Source organism: Salvelinus alpinus, chromosome 20 (genome assembly GCF_045679555.1).
Source record: "Salvelinus alpinus chromosome 20, SLU_Salpinus.1, whole genome shotgun sequence".
Taxonomy (NCBI): Eukaryota; Metazoa; Chordata; class Actinopteri; order Salmoniformes; family Salmonidae; genus Salvelinus; species Salvelinus alpinus.
In genome coordinates, this window is record NC_092105.1 from 36,439,342 (window position 1) to 36,462,871 (window position 23,530).

The 23,530-nt window shown below is 42.3% G+C and overlaps 1 protein-coding gene across 2 annotated transcripts in view; it reads right to left on the reverse strand.

Moving 5' to 3' along the window:
* The window catches only part of LOC139546771 (activin receptor type-2A-like), a 47,050-nt gene that overhangs the window by 20,424 nt on the left and 3,096 nt on the right, over window positions 1-23,530 (reverse strand). For both annotated transcript variants that reach the window (XM_071355539.1, XM_071355538.1), the window contains exons 2-4: window positions 9,357-9,579; window positions 6,234-6,346; window positions 2,147-2,301 (exon numbers count right to left, since the gene is read on the reverse strand). In XM_071355539.1, coding sequence (XP_071211640.1) covers window positions 2,147-2,301; window positions 6,234-6,346; window positions 9,357-9,579 — 491 coding nt within the window. The remainder of the gene's footprint in view (window positions 1-2,146; window positions 2,302-6,233; window positions 6,347-9,356; window positions 9,580-23,530) is intronic.

Below are 23,530 nucleotides of genomic sequence, written 5' to 3' on the forward strand. Positions count from 1 at the left end.
GTAAAGTTCTTCGACATTGATCTCGACAAACCATTTCTGCATGGACCTCGCTTGTGCACGGGGGAATTGTCATGCTTAAACAGGAAATTACCTTCCCCAAACTTTACAGTGGGCACTATGCATTGGGGCAGGTAGCGTTCTCCTGGCATCCGCCAAACCCAGATTTGTCCGTCGGCCTGCCAGATAGTGAAGCGTGATTCATTACTACAGCGAACGAGTTTCCACTGCTTCAGAGTCCAATGGCGGTGAGCTTTACACCACTCCAGCCGACGCTTGGCATTGCGCATGGTGATCTTAGGCTGCTCGGCCATGGAAACCCATTTCATGAAGCTCACGACGAACAGTTCTTGTGCTGACGTTGCCTCCAGAGGCAGTTTGGACCTCAGTAGTGAGTGTGGCAACCGAGGACACACGATTTGTATGCACTACGCACTTCAACACTCGCCAGTCTCATTCTGTGAACTTGTGTGGCCTACCACTTCGCTGCTGAGTCGTTGTTGCTCCTAGACGTTTCCACTTCACAATAACAACACTTTCAGTTGATCGAGGCAGCTCGAGCAGGGCAGAAATTGACATCCTATGACGGTGCCACGTTGAAAGTCTCACAGAGCTCTTCAGCAAGGCCCTTGTACTGCCAATGTTTGTCTATGGAGATTGCATGGCGGTGTGCTCGATTTTTATACACCTGTCAGCAACAGGTGTGGCTGAAATAGCCGAATCCACTAATTCGAAGGGGTGTCCACATACTTTAGTATATGTAGAGTATCATTCTATAGGTTCTTGACCGTCTATTTAAAAATATTTCCAGATGTTATTAGACAGACAACCAGAGCAACATATAGCAGGGAGTTCCAGTATGATCAGAAAACTACAGACAGGTTACATAGATCACTGAAAATGGCTGTCCATAACTTCTTGTATTAGTCAGCTCCTACTTGAAAACGTAACAGAGAAGCAATTTCCTGTTTTGCTAATCACTAAACAGTCATGAAAACATAAAATTACACTAAAACTGTGCAGGACATCACTAAATACTTCATAATAACAACCCACATGTTAAAAGTGGCAGAGTTGTCCTTTAACTTGAGCCTGTTGCTGTTGCAGCTGTGGCACAGCCTCAGTAAAATCTGAAAGGACACATCGAACACAGCCAGCCACAACACTGCTGGGTAAATAAAGATGATAGCGGAACATTAAAAAACAGCATGGTTTCTCACATCCACTTCACAGCTCCCACTAACTCCAACATGAGCAGAATACAGTGGCCTACATGAATGGCTTCACTGGCTTGATGCCAAACAACTGACCATGTGTGAAAGGTGTCCATACTTTTATGCATCCCTATCACACCCAAGAAGATAGAGGTACTACTATACTGTAAAGAAAGAGCATCATCCTTTTTTCAGAAATCATTGTGTTCACTGATTTTGGATGCTAGTTGAGGCAATGGAAGACGTTATAATAGACTTATGTTATTAGAATTCACTTCTTTGAGTGCGTCATGTACTAACATTTCTGCCAAACTGCCAAGTATCCGGAGCCTTAGCTTTGGCACAGCCAGGCTTTCATGGAGATTTCACATGCTACTTTGTGAGCATTCGTGTGTATGTGTGTGTGTCAATGGCAGATAGATTACGTAAACGCTCTGTCCCATCAAAGCAAGGGAACTACATTTCCCGAAAAGGTGTAATTTCTCAGAAAATGTTCCAAAAAAGGGATGGAGGGGGGAAAAAAAGAGAACATGAGCGCTGTCTCCTCTACAGCTGCCAAATACAGACTCTCAGGCTACCAACAGCACAAGCTCAAGTACAAATACAACTCATAGCAACTGATCTCTGTCATACAGGTGATTTGAAAGTCATAGTACTGCTCTCACAGACTTTAGTCATGATGGAGAAAAAGTTTATCAACAAAGCGGGCCACAGTCAAAACAAAGAGGTGTTGTGGCATATCTGTGGACACTTGGAATACCTTGCTTCCGCCATCCAGCCAACATAGATCAAATGCTAGCTACAGGCGAACTCAAATGAGAACAACCCTCAGTGATATACAGTAGCTAGTCTATTAAATAGTCATTGCATAGCTAGCTACAACTGTTTTTGCAACTAAGGAGGGTTTTGTACATTAGTGCTGTGTGTTTTCTTACCTGTGTGGGCACCAGGACTGGCGGGTATGCCAATTTGTGATTGCGGTACATCCAGAAGGAGAAAAGGATGATTGCAGTGATGCCTATGATGGGCACCAACGAGTACATCAGGGTGGTGAAGAGAGGAGGCTTCGGAGTAACCGGGTTCGACGTTGCTATGGAGGGAAGGGGAGAGCGAGGGAGGGAGTGGGAAAGAGAGTGAAAGAAAGACAGAGAGAGTAAAATTAGATCAATCTAGATTATGCCTGGACAAAAGGACTATTGTAGGATGTACTCAAAATCAAGGAGTGCTGAAAGAGTATTTTGTTAATAACTTTGCCAAGAATGTGAAAAACTAAATGGGTTATGTGTTGCGGTCTCTGTGTTCATAATGTAGGGCTGATATGGGCTCAACTCTAGCTGTCTGATGTCATTTTTATAAAATGCATTTCTAGCTGGGTCTCTCTGGGGCTGGGAATCAGCCAAATCTATCCGGGCTTAGTGTCAATGGGTGTGACGGTTAAATCAAGAGGATATCTCGCTCTCAGTCACACACACATGCGCGCACGAAAACACACACACACACACACACACACACACACACACACACACACACACACACACACACACACACACACTAGAGCTGGGATGATAAACCGACCAAACCGACCATTTATCGTGGACATAGTGCTGATATTGTTCATTAAGATAAATAACCTACTAGAGAAATGCGAAGTTTGAAATGAAATACATTTGCTAATATGGGTGCTTGATAATGTGACAATTGATAGTTACAACATTAAAAGTAATAGAAGTAGTTTAAAGGGTAATGTAATAAAAAAAATAACTTTGGTGTACATCGTTATAAACTTAACGTTTCATTGTGATAATTCAGTCAATTTATCGTGATATGGGTTTTGTCCATATCGCCCAGCTCTAACACACACACACACACACACACACACACACACACACACACACACACACACACACACACACACACACACACACACACACACACACACACACACACACACACACAGTTTTGTATTGCTATCCTTGTGGGGACCAAAGAATTGATTCCCAGACAAAATCCTATTTTCCCTAACCGCAAACCCCTAAAACTATACCTAACCCTTACTCCTAACCGTAACCCCTAACCGTAATTCTAACCCTAATTGTAAACCTAACCTAAAATAGCATTTATCCTCGTGGGGACCGGCAAAATGTCCCCACTTGTCCGAATTATCCTTGTTTTACTATCCTTGTGAGGACTTCTGGTATTCACAAGAATAGTTAAACGAACACACACACGAAACCTGAACACAGAGACAGTACTCTGAAGTCAGATGATTTGATCCCTAACGATTCAGTAAAAACTCGCTTTAATCTAGTAGCCCTGTAAACTGTGGGGCCACAGGCTTGGTGATTGAGTGAGTTAGTGTATCTGTCTAAAGCCTGTTTGGTTCGCAGGCACCCATCCTGGCACAGTCCCTTTACAGGGCTTCATGAAAGAGAGACCTGTAATCTCAACACGGACTCGTTTCACCGCTGTGGTGGATACCCCTTCCCTCGCCTGCCAGCGTGACATCCAGTGTGTGTATGTGTGTATCGTTACTGCTCTATGTGGGGGACCTCAGCTGAACTGGCAATAGGTAGTAACATTGCGTGGTTAAAGAGGGGGCACTGTTTGTGATACTGCTGTTGCCTGCCTGCCACAACACCCCCTTGCCATGCCCCTCCCCCTCTATACCCATCGCTCCCCTCCCCCTCTCCCAGCTCTCTGCCCAGTGCTCCACTTTAGCTGCAAGTGGGATAAGAACCCGGATTAGCCTCTTTGAGCTGAAAAATACATCAGACCCAACCCCCCCCCACTCTCCAACATGCCTCCTCTTGCCTGCTGCGTGCTCCCTGCTCTCCACGCCCCCACCTCGCCCCCAGGGCAATAGGATCACCACACTGTACACGCCACTCAGGCATGGAGCCGCTCTGGTCAGAAGGTCAAGCTCTCTCCCGTTCTCTCCCTCTTTCTATCCACTCCTGCATGGTTGATCCCCAGATAGGCCCTGTTGCTAGGTTAAAAAAAGCAGCTGTGAGCATGTGCAGAGCCTTATGCTCGATACGATAGTAAGGCACCGACCGAGTTTTTCATTCCAAATATCCAGGGAATTCCACATCTAGTTAGTCACTGCTGCAAATACGTACATGTTTAGTTGAATAAGCAGAGGGAGAAAGGCATGCCTAATGTACTGTAGTAGAGCCCATCTCCCCACCCAAAGCTTTAATATATAGTCAGTGGCCAGTTTATTAGGTACTCCACCCCATTCACGAAAATGTACTGCTACTACAGACAGTGAGTCACGTGGCCGTGGCTTGCTATATAAAGCAGGCAGACAGGCGTTGAGGCATTCAGTTACTGTTTGCATTGGCAAAATTAGTGACCTAAGCGACTTTGAGTGTGGTATGATTGTCGGTGCCAGGCGTATCCAGTATTTCAGAATACTTGATCCGGCGCACCTGCCAAGCGGCCACCCTCCTGGGCTTTTCACCAAGAATGGAGCGACAAACAAAAAACATCCAGTCCGCAGCGGTCAGGTAGGCGAAAACAGCTCGTTGATGAGAGAGGTCGAAGAAGAATGGCATGAACCGTGCAAGCTAACAGGCGGGCCACAAACAGACAATTAACGGCACAGTACAACAGTGGTGTGCAGAACGGCATCTCAGAATGCACAACTCCTCGATCCTTGTCACAGATGGGCTATTGCAGCAGACACCAGGTTCCACTCCTGTCAGCTAAAACCAAGAAGAAGCGGCTCCAGTGGGCATGTGATCACCAACACTGGACAATTGAGGATTGGAAAAACATTGCCTGCTCCAACAAAGTCCGGTTCCTTTTGCGTCATGCTGATGGCAGAGTCAAGATTTGGGGTAAGCAGTCCATGGACCCATCCAGCCTGGTATCAATGGTACAGGCTGGTAGCGGTGGTGTACTGGTGTGGGGAATGTTTTCCTGGCACATGTTAGGTCCCTTGATACCAATTGAGCAACTATTGAACGCCACACCCCGAAGAATTCAGGCTATTCCGGAGGCCGACCCGGTACTAGATGGGTGTACCTAATAAAATGACCAGTGAGTGTATCTATTGTATAACCTCTATCTGACTCCAATGCAAGAACACACAAATACTTTCCCCATTAATTAATATGACTATTCTGAAAAGGGCAATTCTGTTCATTGTTGAGCAACAATAGCACAAGAGGAAAAGGAGTAACCCAACCACAACATTAAGGCATTTCTGATCACTGATAATATTTCTCTTTTCTTTATACTCAACTGAGGATGTGGTAATAAAAAACATGTTTTGCCAGGACCAAGAAATTCCAGAACCAAGGAACATTAAGAGATTTCTGATTAGATGTTTCTATTCTGCATTCTTTGAAGATGTCATCAGATTATTACATATCTTCTTTTTTTTAATCAAAAATTACGGGAAGAATGTAGATTGAGTTCCAGGAAGATTTGTTGCTTGGCAGAGCGAGCAGCACCAGTGGAGGAAGCTGATGTCAGTGTGCCCAGACCCAGCTAGCTACACCTCCTCTGAGTCACTGCATTCCTCCTCCTGCTAAGAGGATGTTTAGCAGTGAGGCCCGTTAACTCAACGGGGATAAGGAGGACAGATCATCCCCTTTTAATCTTAAAGACACAGCAATCCCTGATGAATGACACACAGGAAGCCACACAGGACACGGTCAGACACACCATGGCACATGCCGGAATTCACTGCACACTCACTGGAACTAGGAACATCACATCACGCCGCACACTTCCCGGAATATGGAGCAGATTTGACGAAGCAGAGCGGTTATGCAGAGCGGTTATGCAGAGCGGTTATGCAGAGCGGTTATGCAGAGCGTCAGCGTTATGTAACGTGAGAGAATAAAGATGACTAACATATTGGGTTATTTATTTTGTTTCATGTCGTAACAAAAGTCAAAAGGTCATGATCCGGACAAAGGCAAGGACGTCAGATTTGAACATAACATATTTTTCAGTTGATATGGTGTCACTACATACAGGAACACAAGCATGCGCACACACACAACTTACTCTGAACAGCTTGTGTGTTGTCGGGGGTGTAGAATAACTTTTGGTTGCACATGTTTCCTTCACAGCAGCAGAAGAACACATCTGGACTTTCCTTCGTCTCCACACATTCAGTTCTGGAAAAGAGAGCGACAATGTTGTCATAACAATGTAGCAAAATGTTGGTCCCTTCGGGGCCCAATAGCTTAGCAAACCTTCCCTTTTCTAAACTCTTTTTGGAACTTATTTTGTTTCTTTGGGTTACAATTGTATATCTAAGGAAAATATGGTATTTCGGAAACTGTCCTTGAGCTTTAGACTGGAGCTCTACAGGAATAGTAATATAATGGTTGTAAACATATGATGTTGTAGTTCATGTTGCTGTAGGTACAGAAGGCTACTTCCTGTAAAAAAAGTACTTTTGTGTTTCACCTCGTAAGTTTGGAACTCAGTCAAATCAACAAAAAATGAAGTAAAAAAAGAATGAATGCTATATTTAACTGACAAACTTACATTCCATTAAACCCTATCAAAGCTACACTCCGTTCTCTAAACACCCCTGACTAGATAAACAAGCTTATTAGCCGAAGCTGAAACAAAATTAGCCGTATTCACTCCAAACTATGTTTGAAAAAAACATTTGGCTGTTGTTTACATGTAGAGTATACACACGTAAGTTGCCGCACGGCCGGAGCTACCTGTTGCTCTACATTGCTCTACATTGAGTAATCACATGGCAGCATGCCACACTTCAAAAACACATCGATTTGGTTACTGCAGATGGAAGGTAAACGGGTTCAGCGGCATGCTAAGACAAGACCCGCCGTGTAAATTGGCCTTTCTGGGCCTGGGTTCTCGCACGCTATGACAGAGAATGTTTCTGGCAACGCTAGCTGACATGCTGGATGGATAGCTGGGCAGATAACATCACAATTTGGTGGAATGGAGGGGGAGCTAAGCTTAACATGTTTACACAAGTGAAGAGGGGCTAAAGTGTTACACTTAAACATCAGGTGATATATATATATAATATATATACAGTGGGGAGAACAAGTATTTGATACACTGCCGATTTTGCAGGTTTTCCTACTTACAAAGCATTTAGAGGTCTGTAATTTTTATCATAGGTACACTTCAACTGTGAGAGACGGAATCTAAAACAAAAATCCAGAAAATCACATTGTATGATTTTTAAGTAATTAATTTGCATTTTATTGCATGACATAAGTATTTGATACATCAGAAAAGCAGAACTTAATATTTGGTACAGAAACCTTTGTTTGCAATTACAGAGATCATATGTTTCCTGTAGTTCTTGACCAGGTTTGCACACACTGCAGCAGGGATTTTGGCCCACTCCTCCATACAGACCTTCTCCAGATCCTTCGGGTTTCGGGGCTGTCGCTGGGCAATATGGACTTTCAGCTCCCTCCAAAGATTTTCTATTGGGTTCAGGTCTGGAGACTGGCTAGGCCACTCCAGGACCTTGAGATGCTCCTTAAGGAGCCACTCCTTAGTTGCCCTGGCTGTGTGTTTCGGGTCGTTGTCATGCTGGAAGACCCAGCCACGACCCATCTTCAATGCTCTTACTGAGGGAAGGAGGTTGTTGGCCAAGATCTCGCGATACATGGCCCCATCCATCCTCCCCTCAATACGGTGCAGTCGTCCTGTCCCCTTTGCAGAAAAGCATCCCCAAAGAATGATGTTTCCACCTCCATGCTTCACGGTTGGGATGGTGTTCTTGGGGTTGTACTCATCCTTCTTCTTCCTCCAAACACGGCGAGTGGAGTTTAGACCAACAAGCTCTATTTTTGTCTGATCAGACCACATGACCTTCTCCCATTCCTCCTCTGGATCATCCAGATGGTCATTGGCAAACTTCAGACGGGCCTGGACATGCGCTGGCTTGAGCAGGGGGACCTTGTGTGCGCTGCAGGATTTTAATCCATGACGGCGTAGTGTGTTACTAATGGTTTTCTTTGAGACTGTGGTCCCAGCTCTCTTCAGGTCATTGACCAGGTCCTGCCGTGTAGTTCTGGGCTGATCCCTCACATTCCTCATGATCATTGATGCCCCACGAGGTGAGATCTTGCATGGAGCCCCAGACCGAGGGTGATTGACCGTCATCTTGAACTTCTTCCATTTTCTAATAATTGCGCCAACAGTTGTTGCCTTCTCACCAAGCTGCTTGCCTATTGTCCTGTAGCCCATCCCAGCCTTGTGCAGGTCTACAATTTTATCCCTGATGTTCTTACACAGCTCTCTGGTCTTGCCCATGGAGAGGTTGGAGTCTGTTTGATTGAGTGTGTGGACAGGTGTCTTTTATACAGGTAACGAGTTCAAACAGGTGCAGTTAATACAGGTAATGAGTGGAGAACAGGAGGGCTTCTTAAAGAAAAACTAACAGGTCTGTGAGAGCCGGAATTCTTACTGGTTGGTAGGTGATCAAATACTTATGTCATGCAATAAAATGCTAATTAATTACTTAAAAATCATACAATGTGATTTTCTGGATTTTTGTTTTAGATTACGTCTCTCACAGTTGAAGTGTACCTATGATAAAAATTACAGACCTCTACATGCTTTGTAAGTAGGAAAACCTGCAAAATCGGCAGTGTATCAAATACTTGTTCTCCCCACTGTATATATATATATATATATATATAAAACCCTGAGTGAGGAAAGATTTCATCCATCTCTATCTGTCTGTTCTGGCTCACAGGGCAAATGTGCAATATGCAAACATCTAGGCCTAGCTTGTTTAAAAAAAACACTGCAGGTGTTAAATTACTTGAAGAAGCTCAATTGTTTATCGCAGTAGTGTAGCTGTTAGAACAAGTTGAGAGTGCTAATGCTGACATTTTTTAAAATGTGTAGCCTGCAAGGAACCACGTTCATGATTTTTCGTCCTCCCCATTCGACACCTTTCACATCATCTTCATGGGACGACCAAGTCCTCACACAGAATGGAGGTACTAGATAGGCCTATAAGAGTAGTCTTCACTGATTATACTGATAACATTTGTCATCCATTGCAAAACACCAATGATACACTTAGTTATTACACCGTGTGTCATTGGTGTGTTGTAACAGATCACACATGTTATCCAACCCACCCCCACAGAACCCTGATGCAATAGGCCCTACCTGTCATAGCAGTTGGTATCATCCAGCCAGCAGCCCTGCTTGACGATATCTACGGTTCCCGACACATTCCTCCAGGTGGCAAAGCAGTGTCTCCGCTTGTCCTTCTCCCCGGCACACGTCTCGATGCCACTGCGGTTACCCCGGTTCTCCTGGATGGCAGCAGGGTTGGGGTTGTAGTTGTAGTGGACACACTCCTGCGTCTCTGACCGGCCTAGGATAGCCCCTGAGGAACAGAGAGATGGAGACACTAGATCAAAAGACTTTGAGGTGAAGGTCGAACAGCATTCCTGTTGTAAGGTGAACGTGTTAATAAATCATTTGGGAGAATCGGTTGAAGAGCGTTTCAAACACCAAACCACAGACATGAATGAATACATAAAAGAAGCCTACTGTGTCCTGCACATCAACATAGTTCATTTTGGGACAGCCCTGTCTACAGTGTAACATCATATGTCCTTTTAATCTACTACTAATCTATTGCTCTCATGAAGCAATGCACGGATGATGTAACTCTCCACTCACTGCAGGACAATTACAGGACGGAGGCATTAAAGGCCACTTCCAGGGCTGCAGTGATCACTAACAGAGCCATCTCTCATCAGCCAGCCTCCCTCCACAGTGTGAAGCCTTACCACAGCCCTGTAATTAACCAGTGGTGACAACTCGAGTGCCTCTAGAAACTGACACACACACAGTCTTCAAATGCTGTGTGGGAAAATCTCTGGCCCTGGCTGATTGTGATATGATTTGTTAATGATTATGTTTGATAGGTCCAGGAGGGTAATGGGATAGAATTCCCATTCAGAGAGAAGAGTCTCGTTTTCAACCGAATCAGCAGGGGTGAAATAAGTCGAATGTCATTTACTGTACTGAATCACAACACATGACAATAATTTAGCCCACTGCACCCCCACCCCATCCATTTTGATAAGTAACCTAGGCATGAAATCCTCTAGTCTGCAGCTAGTAAAATACAGCCCCTATTGACAGTATGCTCCGAGCTGTACAAAGCACACTACACACAAGTCAATCAAACAATTTCCAATAATGTACTGTCACGCATAGTTAACCATAGAAAGGTCAGGCTATCCTCATTCACTGAGCCATAGACATGACAATGAACTCAAAATATAAACATGAACCTGCGAGGCGCCAGGCACCACAGGTTGATTCATCCCTGGATAAGATTTAGGGCCTACTGCTTAAGGAACTTATTCACTATATAATCTCAAACACCAAAAAGGCTAAACAAAAATAATTTATATTTTAAGTATAATCCTTGAGACTTATCTAAACAACAGGAAAAAGGATTTTGAATGTAAAGTGCAAAACATAGCCTGAGAGTGCCATATGGTTTAAGAAACCACAACAATATGAGCTTGTGGTTATGGTTAACCCTGACAAAACCTCAAGTGGTAACAGTGACTGAAAACAAAAGGATATGGTGGGTGTGGTTTGACAATGGTGACACTTCTGCTTGTTAAGGCAGGGAAAAGAGGCTCTGACACAAACCAATGAACATGCAAAGGTCTTTCTCTCTCATCTCTCTACGTGTGCCAAATATAGGAGAACTAACAGTTTAGAAAGCTTTCTATAAATAGGCTTGTCGGCTTGATTCAGCTCAAATAGGATAAAATGCTACTGTTTAGCCTACGTAATCTATTGTAAAGTCTATTCTTAACACATTTTGTCTTCGGGGTGTAAAAAGACACACACATCCTTAATAAAAAATAAGAAATGCATAATTTAAAAAGTACAAAGAGATATTTTGAGAGAGAGTGAGACAGAAAGGGACAGAGAATCAGAGACAGAAGAGAGAGACTGAGAGCGAGAAGAAAGAAAGAAGTCACCTGCCACATGTTAGTAGAGCCAAGGGCCCCCTGAGACACAGAGGGGGCTCTCTTAGTCTCTTCATTCTGCTCATATCGAACAGGACCAGGGACAAGGGAGTCGGGACCTACAGTGCCGTCTTGTTCTGACAATCAATTATGAGGGACAACTAAACAGGATAGCTAAACATGGAATGCTCTGGGCCCAGGGGCCAGAGATCTGGAAACTGGTCACGCAAGTTGAGTAAGAGAGACTGTTGGCGCCAAGGAAGAAACAAGCTCGGGGATGAGTTGGAGCGCCACAATTGCTTGTGCTGAACAAGCAGTACTGGGCATACAGTACAGACACCATTTACTGTAGGCTACCTCTGTGGGGTCACAGTTTGACCATGTGTTTGCAGTCTGTTCACTAATGTTCCTGACAATGGGAGAATAATGAGAGAATAACATCCTCACAGAGATCAGCACTGCTATGGGGAAGATAGTGAGAGTGTGAGAGTATTCATTTTATATTTATATCTTTTTTTACATTTTAACATCTTTGTCTAAATTAAATTATCCATGATACATTGTTAGACAAAAGGATATGCCATGACATTTGACATGCCTAAATTAAAAGGGGCAGAGCAGTCCAAAATGTAATTTCCTTGTTTTTTATATATATTTCCACACTATGAGGTTGGAATAATACTGTGAAATTGTGAAAGTTATGATAATGTACTTTTAGTGTAAGAGCTGTTTGAAAATTTCTGCTTGTTTGGCTGGATGGGATTTTTGGACCACCTGGTGATTTCACTAGATGTTATAATTGAATAGACCAATAACAAATAGTTTGCCCTCCTCTCTGTCAAAAACAGCTAGTTTGCAGGTTACACATCCCTCACATTAGGCCTCTGTCTCAAACCACCCCTAGCAAAATTCTTACATGAGAAATTGCATTTAGCTAAGAAGCTATTTTTGTTTATTTTTTACCATTTTAATTGAAAACAATTACAGTAAAGTACTTAATTGTTACTCAGAAATCATTTGATATTGAGATAAACATGGCTGCATTGGACCTTTTAATAAAACAACAAACTTGTATTTGAATGTAGTGTTTAGCTATGTAGCCTACGGTGCATTGAGCTACTGCTGCTTCAGACGTTATGTGGCTTTGATATTGTTTTCAGATGCATACAGTAAATGTAGCCTACAGTGGACGGACAAAGTGATTGGTTTTATTTTTCAAGCTAATTTTCTATCTCACTGTCACGACTTCCGCCGAAGTTGGTCCCTCTCCTTGTTCCGGCGGCGTTCGGCGGTCGACGTCACCGGCTTTCTAGTCACCACCGATCCATGTTTCATTTTTGTTTTGTCTTCATTGTACACACCTGGTTTCCATTCCATAATCAATGTTCCTTATTTAACCCTCTGGCTTCCCCTTTTGTTTTGTGCGTGATTGTCATTGTCAAGTGGTTTCTTTTATGTGCTCTGGATATTTATGTTTATCCTTGTTGGAACATTGCTTATTTTGAGTAAAGCTCAGATTTTTACTCATACCTGTGTCCTGCGCCTGACTCCGCCTTATCCATTCACCTAGAACGCTGACACTCATGGGCTATAGGTTATGGGGTGCATTTGATATAAAAAGGCATTTTACTATCATACTGCATTTAGCCCTCCAGTCAGCCCTGACAACAGTATGCTATTTTCCCCACCTCAGCGATTAGCCTACAGGCGCACACCAACGGAAGGTCCACAAGACCTGACACAGATCAATACAAAACACTCATCAGAAAATGTTGAAACAGAATCGGTTCTATGATGGCAAACATCAGACTTCACTTTCACTGTTGCTGTTAGCCTAGGCTACTGTTATAGCGGTATCGCACCCTGTGGCATTTGACTTTTTTTTTTACTATCCTCCCCCCCCAAAATAATTATATTATTAATTTCAAATGCCCATCCCTAACTGACTGTATGCATTCCAAAATAGCCCACAAGAAGACATTTTGCTTACATTGAACACATCAAATCCATTACTCAGTCATGGCCCTAGTCCAAGAAGAGACCCATTTTCCTAATTCATATTCATAAAAGTGTAAACGTTACAATAATAACAGCATAATGCCTCTTTAAAAAACATGGTGCTGTGGGGTGTCTGGTGGCATGGATGAAGAAAATTATTTTTTGGGGGGAAATTAATTTGCTAATTGCCACTCGTGGGGATAAATCCAGGGGATTAGTTCCGGAGACACAAATCGCCATTATCAGGATTACAGAGAATCTGCCGGAATTACTGTCACATCCACGCCTGGTGGAGGAGGAGGAAGGCACAGCCGAAGATGCACATCATTCGTCGAAGCCCCAATACCATCATTACAGATCTGGGCCAGCACAAATCACAAAAGGGCCCTGTTCAAAAGTCAGTTTGTTTGTTGACTACTGGGGGATAGTTGGATTGGGCAGGACCTTTGACAATGTTGTATGGACTGGGAGCCAACACATAAACATCATTCCATTTTGACAATCTCAAATAGGCTTGACTAGACTCACTCTAGACAACCCCTAGCCTAAACCTTCTTCCATCATAGGAGCTTCTGTATCCACTATACTCCTCAAAATATTTGGCCCAGAGAGGCATTGGGAATCACAAGCAGCATGTTCACTAGGGGTTAATCCATTGGTCCAAACAGGGAGTCAACAGAATATCTAAATAATCTTTCAAAACCCTAATTGAAAACTACAGCAATGCAATTAGAATGCCCAAGTGCTGGTTCTAAACAACTGAAGAGCCATACTGTAGGCATTTTCCTCAGATTTGGTGGTACAACCAAGATGGCTTAAAAAAAAAACTTTGCCAGCTCATCAAGTCTGTCTGTGGCAGACTCCTCTGATTATCTTGTCCATTCCAGCGCAGGCTGGGCAACCCGGATTAAGTGGGAGGGGGGATGTGATTTGAAATTATGCCAGTCAGAAAGACACTTTCTCTTGTGCTCCATCTCCACAGGGTGTAACAGGCAATCCCCCCACGGACGTGAAACAAGTGCAGTTATAAATATAGCTCATATTTAGTGATCCACACATACAATCAACTACTGATCTCAAAATAGATGACTCATCTTATTTTAACCTTTATTTTTACTAGGCAAGTCGGTTAAGAACAAATTCTTATTTACAATGACGGCCTAGGAACAGAACTGCCTTGATCAGGGGTAGAACAGCAAATTTTTACCTTGTCAGCTCTGGGATTCGATTTCACAACCTTTCGGTTACTGGCCCAACGCTCTAACCACTAGGCTACCTGCCGCCCCATCTTATGGCTTTGATAACTTCATCAACTATAAAATTTTGCCTAGGCTATGTGGGTTGTTCCACAAAATCAATGCCTTTTGAGTCCCCTAACATTTGAAGTAGAACATGTGCAACATAAATTTTGAATTTTAACAGCATTTAAAACAGTGTTTCCCCTATATGCATTTAGCAGCAGCGCACCTCTGCTTCTAAATCGGGTGCGCCACTGCAAAAAAACATAATTACAAAAAATTAAGAAAATAATTATAATAATGGAGACATTTTTGGGGGGGGGATAGTAAAACGTTTTCTGTTTAAACTTAAACACCTAAAACCAGATATGAAGCATGTAGAAAAAGGAGCAGTCTATTTTTAAAGAAGATCATCTTTGAGAATTAACAATCACCAAAATAAAAACTGTACAGTCAGTATAGTTAGAATCAAAAATTCAAAAAATGGAATGTTATTGGGCCCCCACTGATTTTGTTATAATGTTTGAGTCACTCGGATAGCATTAGAACAAGGCATAACCCATGGTAAAATGTGTATAATTTCATTAAATTAGCTTAAAAACAGCAAATTGTCTCTCAGCCCCATGGAAAAAAAGTGTAGAATTGCAAGACATTCGCTTTGAAGGTGCAATTATTTTCTCAGCCCCATGACAAAAGGTGTGGAATTGCAGGAAACTAGCTTTAAAAAGGTACATTATGCAGAAATTGCTCAGCCATTTCCTGGTTGTAAAAATTATAATAGTTCGTCTAATTTCAGTTTGTGACAAAACAAGGAGTCATTGTGTAGAGCAGGTATTCCCAAACTGGGGTAGGCGCAATTTTTTTCTCCTTCACATTTTCAAACAGTCCATTTATATTTTCCAATGGAGCTATACATTTGGGTGAGCTTTTTCTCTCGCCTGAGTAGCCTCATTTCAATGCCAAAAATAAAATTAAACCATCTAGTGTTCAGCTAAATAATAACAACAAAATGTCATACAGGTAGCCTAGTCAAATAATTAACATCCAATCCCATTAACCATTACTCTCTCGTGGGAATTCCACTAACGGTAGCCAAGCATAGCTACTCCTCATGTTGGTATCTGTACTGATGGCGCAAAAGCCATGACAGGAGACATAGTGGAGTGGTAATGCGTGTGCAAGCAGTTGCTCCCAACGCCACTTGGGTACACTGCAGCATCCACCGAGAGGCTCTTGCTGCCAAGGGAATGCCTGACAGCTTGAAAGACATTTTGGACACTACAGTGAAAATGGTTAACTTTATTAAAGCAAGGCCCCTGAACTCTCGTGTATTTTCTACACTATGCAAATGGTACGGGCAGCGACCATGTAACGCTTTTACAACATACAAAGTAAGTTCCTTATTTTCTGTATATCGTGTTGTCGTTGGCGCATACAGTATGAATGTATGTATGTATGGAGCACAATGCATTTACAGTTTTATTCAAATGTTTTCAAGTACTCGTCCCAAATAATGCATTCTGATTGTTGCATTGATTGTAATGGACACCTATGATGTGTGTAAAATACTTTTTTGAAGGTTGTACTGATTATAATGAGCTAATGCTAAGCTATTTGCCAGCTGTGTATGTGTGGTGCCATGTTTGTTGACATTATACAATGCATTCTAGGTGTTACGTAAACACCCGTCAGACCAAAGATGTTATAATGAGGTGAAGGAATGGTTCACTCATCTTTCGGGTAAACTTCCGGAAGTGAATGATCGTAGACGACACAGCCCCTTCAACATGCATACCATAAACAGATAAAACTCATCTTCTCTCCTCTCATCTTTGGTTGATGCGAAAAAACAAACATGCACAAGTGCGCACAAACTACCCATCATCGGATTACTTTCGATTTCTAGAAAGTGTTTTACTGAATTATTTCGATCAATGGTGAGCTCACCCGTGATGTGATTAATTATAAATAGTAATTGCTATTAGCTAATTCATATTGTAGTTTCTGTCAGCCGAGAATAAAAATATGGCCACTTGTGATACGTCAATCTTTCTTCAGTTAGCGTTAGGACAAATGTAGCCTACATTTTCTGGTTTGGATGATAGCTACATCTCTGAACATTGTATCCAAAAATAAACTGGTCACATTCTGGACTGAACTATGTAAGGACTGTGTTTGTGCAAAATGTTTCTGTGAAAAAACAGTGTGGCCAGCTCAAATGCTGATTGTTGCGTCAATCGAAACTGGACGTTCTAAATAATCACACCGGTTTGAGCATACGCTGCAGGGACCACTGTAGAATGATCACACCCGTTTGTTGGGTGAAAAGGTTAATAGGCACTATTTATAGTATTTTTATTTTATTTAACTTCTTGAGATGGGAACACTTTTTTTTTTTAATTAAGTTTAACGTGCTCTTTTACAGAATGTTAAAATTAGGTGAAAGATCTCAAAAGGGACCGAATTGGTGGAACTCCTTGGTAGAGTACTAACAGTTCAGAAACCCAAACAAGTAGGCTACATGGAAGTCTGTGTAGTACTTGTGCATTCTTTCTTCACCCTAGTAAAGTTTCAATTAATATCATGGCATTTGCATGAAAAGCACTCACCTCATTTCTGAACATTTAGGCCTAATTGTTACTCCTGGGAACAAACAAGGGGCCAAATAGTTGTTCAAAGTAAACTGTAACAAAACAGGACTGTTTTCAGGTGAAAATTGGATTGTTTCCCACTGATCTCTTTTAGAGCCTACAACATCACATTTGTTTGCAGTTGGAGTGATAAGCAGCATACTGGTGCTGAGACCCATGAGGCTGCCGGAGCTGGACGGACATTCCAGCCAGGATTAAGGGATCTGACTTCATCACTGTGTTTAGCTGTTTTACAGTATGAATGAATGGGTCTGCAGTCTGCAGTCTTAGTGTCTGATGAACAACATTAGGACAACATGGGGTTTAGAACGGGCCATTTGTTTTCAGAGAGGGGGGATCTTTTCCGTCTATTCAAGTTCGACAATTTTTTTGTCTTTCTGTGTATATTCTGTGGCTCCGCATTTCCAGGATATGCAGTTGTGTGTGTGTGTTCAAGTGTGTGTCTCTTTGTCTCTGTGTGTGTATTATTGTGCTTGGTTTTGGAGGCCTTTCAAAATAGCACCCTGTTGTTATTAAAGGGGTCCCAGACTTCACACACACAGGGCGGGATGCCAAAGTCTGACAGCTGATTATGGGGGTTTGGGGTAAGTACCCCTTTGACACTTTCATACCTGTTGGTGGGCTAATTACTAGCATAACGATTGACTGTAATTGCTACTCCAGTGCAGTCCATAGAGTTAAGTGCCCTAAACAGTTAAGTGTCCTAAAGTTACGTTTGAGTCACATCAAACTCCCTCTTGTGAAATGAGCCTGGAATGCCAACCCATAAAGCACTTCTCCATAGAAAACTTTCTTGTGTATCTCCAACTGTTGTGTTACATTTGGTCCCAGTGTGTGCCATGGGTGGCTGCAGGTTGAGTCTGATGAGTGCTTTAAATTCCATGCTCCTTTGGGCCTTATTCTAAGTACAGATGAGAACAGAATGTTCTCTCTGACAGGAGGAACAACAGGAGCATGGAGGAGCAAACCATGGGGAAACAAGGCATTTGTATGATTTCCAAATCATTTGCCCTTTTAAAGTGAACAATTTTGACTTCACAGTTACAACTGTTGAATGTAAATAATTCACACAGGCACAGTGCTATGGCCTGTAACACCATCTCCGTTTCTGTAATCCACCTCAGTGAGCACTGCAAGATAATAAAAGAAGTCAGATGATCCAATTTGAGGTCAAAGTATTTATCCGGTTATGGAACCTGTGTTAAAAGAAAGGTCAACAAACCAGTTGTAGAAAAGTCAACCATGCACCTTTTTCATTTGTGAAAATGACAGCAGCGAGTGCTGTCCCACAGAGCACACTGTAAGAGTTCTGATAACGATCTGAAGAAACAACAAACAAACCGTCCCGTACCGCTGTCTGCTATTTGTTATGGCAACTCTTTAGCATGCTACGAGTGGGATGGTGGTTCGTTTTGTTGACTGAGAGGCCAGGTCTTTTGTCGGACAAGCATCCCTTTTGTAGATCACAACCTGATATACGGGGGTATTTTTTGAGTTTTAAAACTCTTGAGAAAAAGGAGAGAGCAAACAAACCCCAGGAAACGATCTAACCGCAAGACGGGGGCTCTATGGTGGTATATGTGATACGGCGGCAGACAAACTTCCATCAGAGAGCCATTAATGAATCATGTTGAGGCAGGTCACATAGAGAGATTATATTTGGATAGCGAGCACATGGGGGTGGAAAGACCTTTCTGTAATTATGGTGAGGTACAGTGCAGTACACAGAGTTACACCGGACAGTAAAGGGTAGAAAGATGCGGGAGATCAACCTAATATCACCCTACAGAGGGGGACACTAAGGGGAGACGGACAAACATGGTATGTGTAAGGTTGCAAAATTCCGGTAACTTTCCCAAATTTTCCAGAAATCCTGGTTGGAGAATTCCAGATTTCCTGTTTATTCCATCCCAATTCCCGGGAATTATCCAGCCAGGATTTCTGTAAAACCTGGGAACTTGGGGAAAGTTACCATAATTTTTCAACCCTAGGTATGTGGCTGGTTTTATGCCCAGAATCTTTGTGAAGACCATTTTCTACTGTAGCTTAAGGAGGCCGTAGCTTGTTTCTACTGCAGCTAGTCTCTACAGTCGCTAGTCTCTAACGTAGCTCGTCTCTACTGTAGCTTGTTTCTGGCTGGTAAACTTTGTTTGATCATTTGCTAGGAGGCAACAATACATGGAATGGGGTGCTGCTCCAGTCCCCTGCTCAGGATGCAAGGTTAGGACATCTTAATGAGGGGCGTTGTTGCCTAATGTGACCAGAGAACCTTTGGTAATGAGCAGTACACATTCTAACTGCGCTCTTTTGAGGGCCCCCTCTTGTAAGAGCCACTAAGGGTAGCCTAATGCGATAATTGTAGTCGAAGAGAGGAACTACTTAAAATTCAAGATAGAGGAGAGGGCGGGATTTTGGGGCTTTTGTTGTACAATACAGAATAGAATTTACATATGAAACAGTGGAGGCCTATGAGTGAAATGGGCCTTTTCTGCATAGAAAAACACGCCGGTCACAGCACTTCAGAATATAACAACCAGTTAAATTTCTATGCCCGCTGCTTGGTTGTTGGCCCAATGGTGCATAGAGTTTGTTTGGGTAAGCCTAAATATGTTGAAAAGTCTGCTAGGTCTAGGTCTACATCAGGAGAACAAAGGGGATAACAACTTATCTATGACAAAACATAGCCAACCCCTTAAATACCAATTGTGTTTTTACCAAATATTAACAACAACCTATTTGTTGTACAACTGACAGATAAGAACATATGTTGAGCCCCTTAGGGAAACAACACACCCTAATCCCCTATAGACTACAATGTACATATCACCCTAATCGATATATAGTGCACTACTTTGACCTAGTGCACCACATACGGAATAGGGATATGGTTCCATATGGGACGTAGACTGGCTCCCCATCCAGAGCCAGCTGTGTGTGACAGGGCCCCGTTGGCCTTAGTCTGACACGCCTATGGGCAAAGCATGTAATGCCCATAAACATGGCCCTTCTGACAATCCTTTGAACACGCATTATGACTTAACACACCATAGTTTAGTTGGTGTATTTCATGATGTGTGTGTGTGTGTGTGAGAGAGACGTAGGCCTATATATGTAAGCCTATATAAAGAGAGAGAGCAAGAGAAAGAGAGAGAAAGTGAGATAAAGAAAGAGAAAGCATTACTCCCTTACTACTTTTAAACAAAACAATTAATTCTGGACTTAATTCTGAGAAACTGGCAAATTAAGATATAATTCAACAGACAAGAGAGTTTCTTTGAAAGTATGACAACAACCCAGCAAACTTTCTTTTCCTTCCCTCCAATCAAATGTACAACTAGTTTAAAAGATACAGGGGTAGTGTAATTAACCGTTCTTCAGGCACCCATCCAGCTATGGTATCCTTAGCACAAGCAATCTGCCCATGCCACAACCTTTGCATTGGGCCTTTCCTATCAACAGGCCACCAAAACTCCAAACTGATAGCATTATACTGTAGGGATGTGATCAGTAGGACACAGTGTTGTGAAGTGTTCAGACAGGAATAGGCCTATATTATGTAGAACAGATGTCAGCTGCTCTATTCGTGATATTTCTATCTGCAACCTGCAGAAAATTACGACCCAGGCAATCGAGCAATGAAACTTGCCACTTCCTCAAAATAACATCAACATAGCTCCGCCACGACGGTGTGCCAGGTGCGGATCAAGTAGCATTGAGGTGAGGTGTTTGTGTAACTGACATTTACCCTCTGTTGAGGTCAAAGTCCTGATTGGGGGAAACCCATTCAGGTAAAGCGAGTAGATTGCTTTAGTTCAATCTCATCTGTTATGTGGCCTAGCTAGGCCCTGTTTACTATGCACTGACTGCACTCTGCCTAATGCTAAGGAAATTAAGCTTTGACTCAGGAGATGACTTGAGTCTTTGCCCCCCACCTCTCCCTGCTCTGTGCAAAGGGGCTTTTGTGGAGTGCAGAGTGATAAGCACATATGTCTCTCAGGGCAGATGCCAGCAGCATGTGCCTTGTTTCAAACAAAACCGCCACACACACACACACAAACGGAATCCTTGAGTGCCAACAAGCAATATCTAAAAACGTCCTTTTTGTCAAACTAACTGCTTTCTTTGGGATGTACCGAAAATAAACAAGTATCTGTGTTGTTGTTCAGTTAAAGAAAACAAAAGTGAAATCTACTGTACAACAGATCATTATGTAAGCCTTTGCATAATGATAGGCAAATAACATGCCATACAGGTGCTATGCATGAATGTATCAGAATGTATAGGTAACTGCCAAAATAAAATAAATGAAACACCAACAGAAAGTGTCTTAATAGGGCAATCGGCCACCACGAGCCACCAGAATAACTTCAATGCGCCTTGGCATAAATTCTACAAGTGTCTGGAACTCTATTGGAGGGATGCGACACCTTTCTTTCATGAGTAATTCAATCATTTGGTGTTTTGTTGATGGTGGTGGAAAACGCTGTTTCAGGTGCCGCTCCAGAATCTCCCATAAGTGTTCAATTGGGTTGAGATCTGGTGACTGAAACACACCCTTTAAACCCCCTATGCTCCTTTGAGACCCCTCTTTCAAAGTCACTGAGATCTCTTCTAGCCATGGTTGACAAAATAATGGGCAACCGGGCACATTTTTATACATGAACCTAAGCATGATGGGGTGTTAATTGCTTAATATACTCAGGAACCACACCTGTGTGGAAGCAGCTGCTCTTAATATACTTTCTATCCCCCATTTACTCAAGCATTTCCTTTATTTTACCTGTACCCATCTACATAATAAAATATCCAGGCAATACAACTGTGATTTCAGAGCCCAGGTCAGAATCACTTCATAAGCAAACCTATACTGAAACATAAACAACCAAAATAGGGTAAAATATAGCCTCATCAGATGTTCTGTTCTTACATCACAGAAATACTCAAATAATCTAGTGGAGGGGATTCTCACATTAACAATCTTCCTGCATAAAAAGACTGGTCTCATAGACTAGACGTAACATAGTAAATGTAAATCCGGGACACTCAAATTAGTATGATATGTTACGTTTGGTATGGTTACACGAGACCGGTTACTTAACCCTTTGACACGTACGAACACACGGGTGTGATCATTCTACAATGGTCCCTGCAGCGTGCGCTCAAAGCGATGTGATTAGAACAGTTATTTAGAAAGTCCAGTTACGATTGATGCAACAGTCAGCGTTTGAGCAGGACACTGTTTTTTCACAGAATTTTTTGGCACAAACAGTATTTACAACGTTATGTCCTCAATGTGAGCAGTTTATTTTTGGATGCAATGGTCAGACATTCACAGAAGAAGCAACAGCATAACACAATTCTCATCCAAACCCAGAAAATGTAGGCTACATTAGTCATAGCGCCAACTGAAGAAAGAATGACCTAACACAAGCGGTCATATTTAGCCAACTCTCGGCTGACAGAAACCATAATATGAGTTAGCTAATAGCAATTACTATTTACAATTCATCACATCACAGGTCACTTCACCAGTGACCTAAATCATTTAGTAAAACACTTTCTAAAAATCGATGGATAGTTTGTGCGCGCCGCCATGTTTGTTTTTTCACGTCAACCAATGACATGAGGTTACAAGATGAGTTGGGTCTGTTTGCAGTATGCATGTTGAAGGGGGGAGTGTCATCTACCATCATTCACTTCCACCATTCACTTCCGGAAGTTTACTCGAAAGAGAAGCGAACCATCACTTCACCTCATTTTGTTATAACATCTTTGGTTGTAAAGATGTTTACGTGACAACCAGAATGAATTGTATGATGTCAACAAAAATGGTGCCAAACATAGCTTAGCATTAGCTCATCATAATCAGTACACACATCATATGTGTCCATTAAAATCTATGCAAGAATCGGAATGCATGATTTGTCACCAGCACTTGAAAACGTGAATAAAACAGTAAATACATTATGCTCCATAGAGTTGAAGTCGGAAGTTCACATACACCTTAGCCAAATACATTTAAACTCAGATTTTCACAATTCCTGACATTTAATCCTAGTAAGAATTCTCTGTCTTAGGTCAGTTAGGATCACCACTTTATTTTAAGAATGTGAAATGTCAGAATAATAGTAGAGAGAATGATTTATTTCAGCTTTTATTTCTTTCATCACATTCCCAGTGGGTCAGAAGTTTACATACACTCAATTAGTATTTGGTAGCATTGCCTTTAAATTGTTTAACTTGGGTCAAATATTTTGGGTAGCCTTCCACAAGCTTCCCACAATAAGTTGGGTGAATTTTGGCCCATTCCTCCTGACAGAGCTGGTGTAAATGAGTCAGGTTTGTAGGCCTCCTTGCTCACACACACTTTTTCAGTTCTGCCCACAAATTTTCCATAGGATTGAGGTCAGGGCTTTGTGATGGCCACTCCAATACCTTGACTTTGTTGT